This window comes from Priapulus caudatus, unplaced genomic scaffold (assembly GCF_000485595.1).
Source record: "Priapulus caudatus unplaced genomic scaffold, Priapulus_caudatus-5.0.1 Scaffold9045, whole genome shotgun sequence".
Lineage (NCBI taxonomy): Eukaryota > Metazoa > Priapulida > Priapulimorpha > Priapulimorphida > Priapulidae > Priapulus > Priapulus caudatus.
In genome coordinates this window covers 1,471-3,093 of record NW_014586106.1, presented here as the reverse complement: position 1 = coordinate 3,093, position 1,623 = coordinate 1,471, and the positions used below count along the sequence as shown (strand labels likewise).

The 1,623-nt window shown below is 51.6% G+C and overlaps 1 protein-coding gene across 1 annotated transcript; it reads right to left on the bottom strand.

Moving 5' to 3' along the window:
• Positions 1-361: 361 nt before the first annotated feature.
• LOC106820248 (plectin-like) lies at positions 362-1,414 on the bottom strand (the record flags this gene model as incomplete). The annotated part of the gene is made up of 2 exons (XM_014824782.1): positions 362-568; positions 1,210-1,414. Coding segments are annotated over 2 exons (412 nt in total), but the record flags the coding sequence as incomplete, so codon positions are not given.
• Positions 1,415-1,623: the final 209 nt, after the last annotated feature.

Here is a 1,623-nt window from a genome sequence, read left to right as displayed (position 1 = left end):
AGAGAGAGAGAGAGAGAGAGAGAGAGAGAAAAAGAGAGTGGTAGAGAGAAAGAAAGAGAGATAGGAATGCGTGTAATAACATCGCTGCATGAGAGCTGGCTACGTAAGTACGCGCCGATGCGAGATTTGTTTCGCGACGACTTTGAAACTTCAAACTTCTCGAATATGAAACGTGACGTTTTGATGATCATTCTAAACCAACGACCACCGCCATCACCACCACCACAGCCACACAGTAGCACCGTGCCGCATGCACTACCGCGCCGCACTGCTCAGACTTGCAACACGACGACATCGCCGACGACGATGACAACAACAACAATGAAACCGCCGCCGTCGAACAACAAAGATGATGACGTACGAGTAGCTGGGTGTAGAGGGCCTCCATCTTCCCCAGCAGCTGCACGTAGAGCTTGGTCTCCGTGGGCTTCAGCGTGTTCTTCGCGGCGACGCACTGGTCGGCGCGCGTCCTGAACTTGACGACCTCGGTGTGAAGATGGCGGTGGGTAGAGAGGAAGTGCTGCACGGAGGGCAGGTCGTCCCCCCACTTGGACGACTCGACTTCCATCTGTGTGCGGGAGGGAAAAACGAATGCTTGATATGCAAACAAACAACAAACACAAACAAAGAACAAACTAGACAGAGGGCACTCAAAAAGAGTGCATACCTCGCCGGAGCGTAACTGTATTACATGTGTATAACAGCTGCGCTCGCTGCTGTGCTGCGGTCTGGACAGTTCGTAAGGCGACATGCTCGCTGCTGACTGGGCGGACTAGGCGAGCTGCGGTGCTGAATTCGAGATCCGCTGCTGTGCTGTGCTCGCTGCTGGCTACACCACACACACGAACATCACACGGAGTCGGTGTCACATTACCTCCTGCACTCCGTTGCGGAGGTAACAAACGATGGGGTGACTATCATTAAAAGGGGAAATTGGACAAGGGCGTGACGGAGGTGCGTAGCCGTAGTGTGGGCAGTGGAGTGTGTGATAAAGTAAGTCTGCGGGCAAACAAACAATGGCTTGGTGCAAACAAACAACAAACAACAAACAACAAAAAACAAAAACAAGAGTATGACGGATGTAGGTAAGTGTGGGTAGTAGTAGGTGGGGGTGTGATGACACGATCCGTGTCATGAGGCACCTTTCATATTGCGATGTCTTCAGGGGAAACTACCTAGCAAACTCCTCACTTAACTGCATACACTCACCAGCTTTCCCTCTATCCACTGCATGCACTCCTGCACGTTCTTGAAGACGACGTTTGTTTCGACGATGCGCATCTCCGACACGACCTCCGTCGTCCGCCGCACGGTCACCTGCTCGGTCGTGAACGTTCGCTTGTTCAGCGCGAGAACGAGCCCCTGGTCGTATCGGTTCCGCAGCTGCGCGAGTCGTTCCTGGAGTATCTGCGCTCTGACGAGGAATTGGGAACAAGGAACAATTAGGACAAGTTACGTTAGAAAATTACGTTTATGGTAAAAAAAATCTAAATGCTCTGCAGAAATAAAAATTCCCCCACGAATCGGGTAGTTAATGATCACCCGACGTGAGTCACTCGCATCTCTTCCTCTCTCTTTCTCACTCTCTGTATTTCTCTCTCCCTCTTTCCCTCTCTCTCTCTC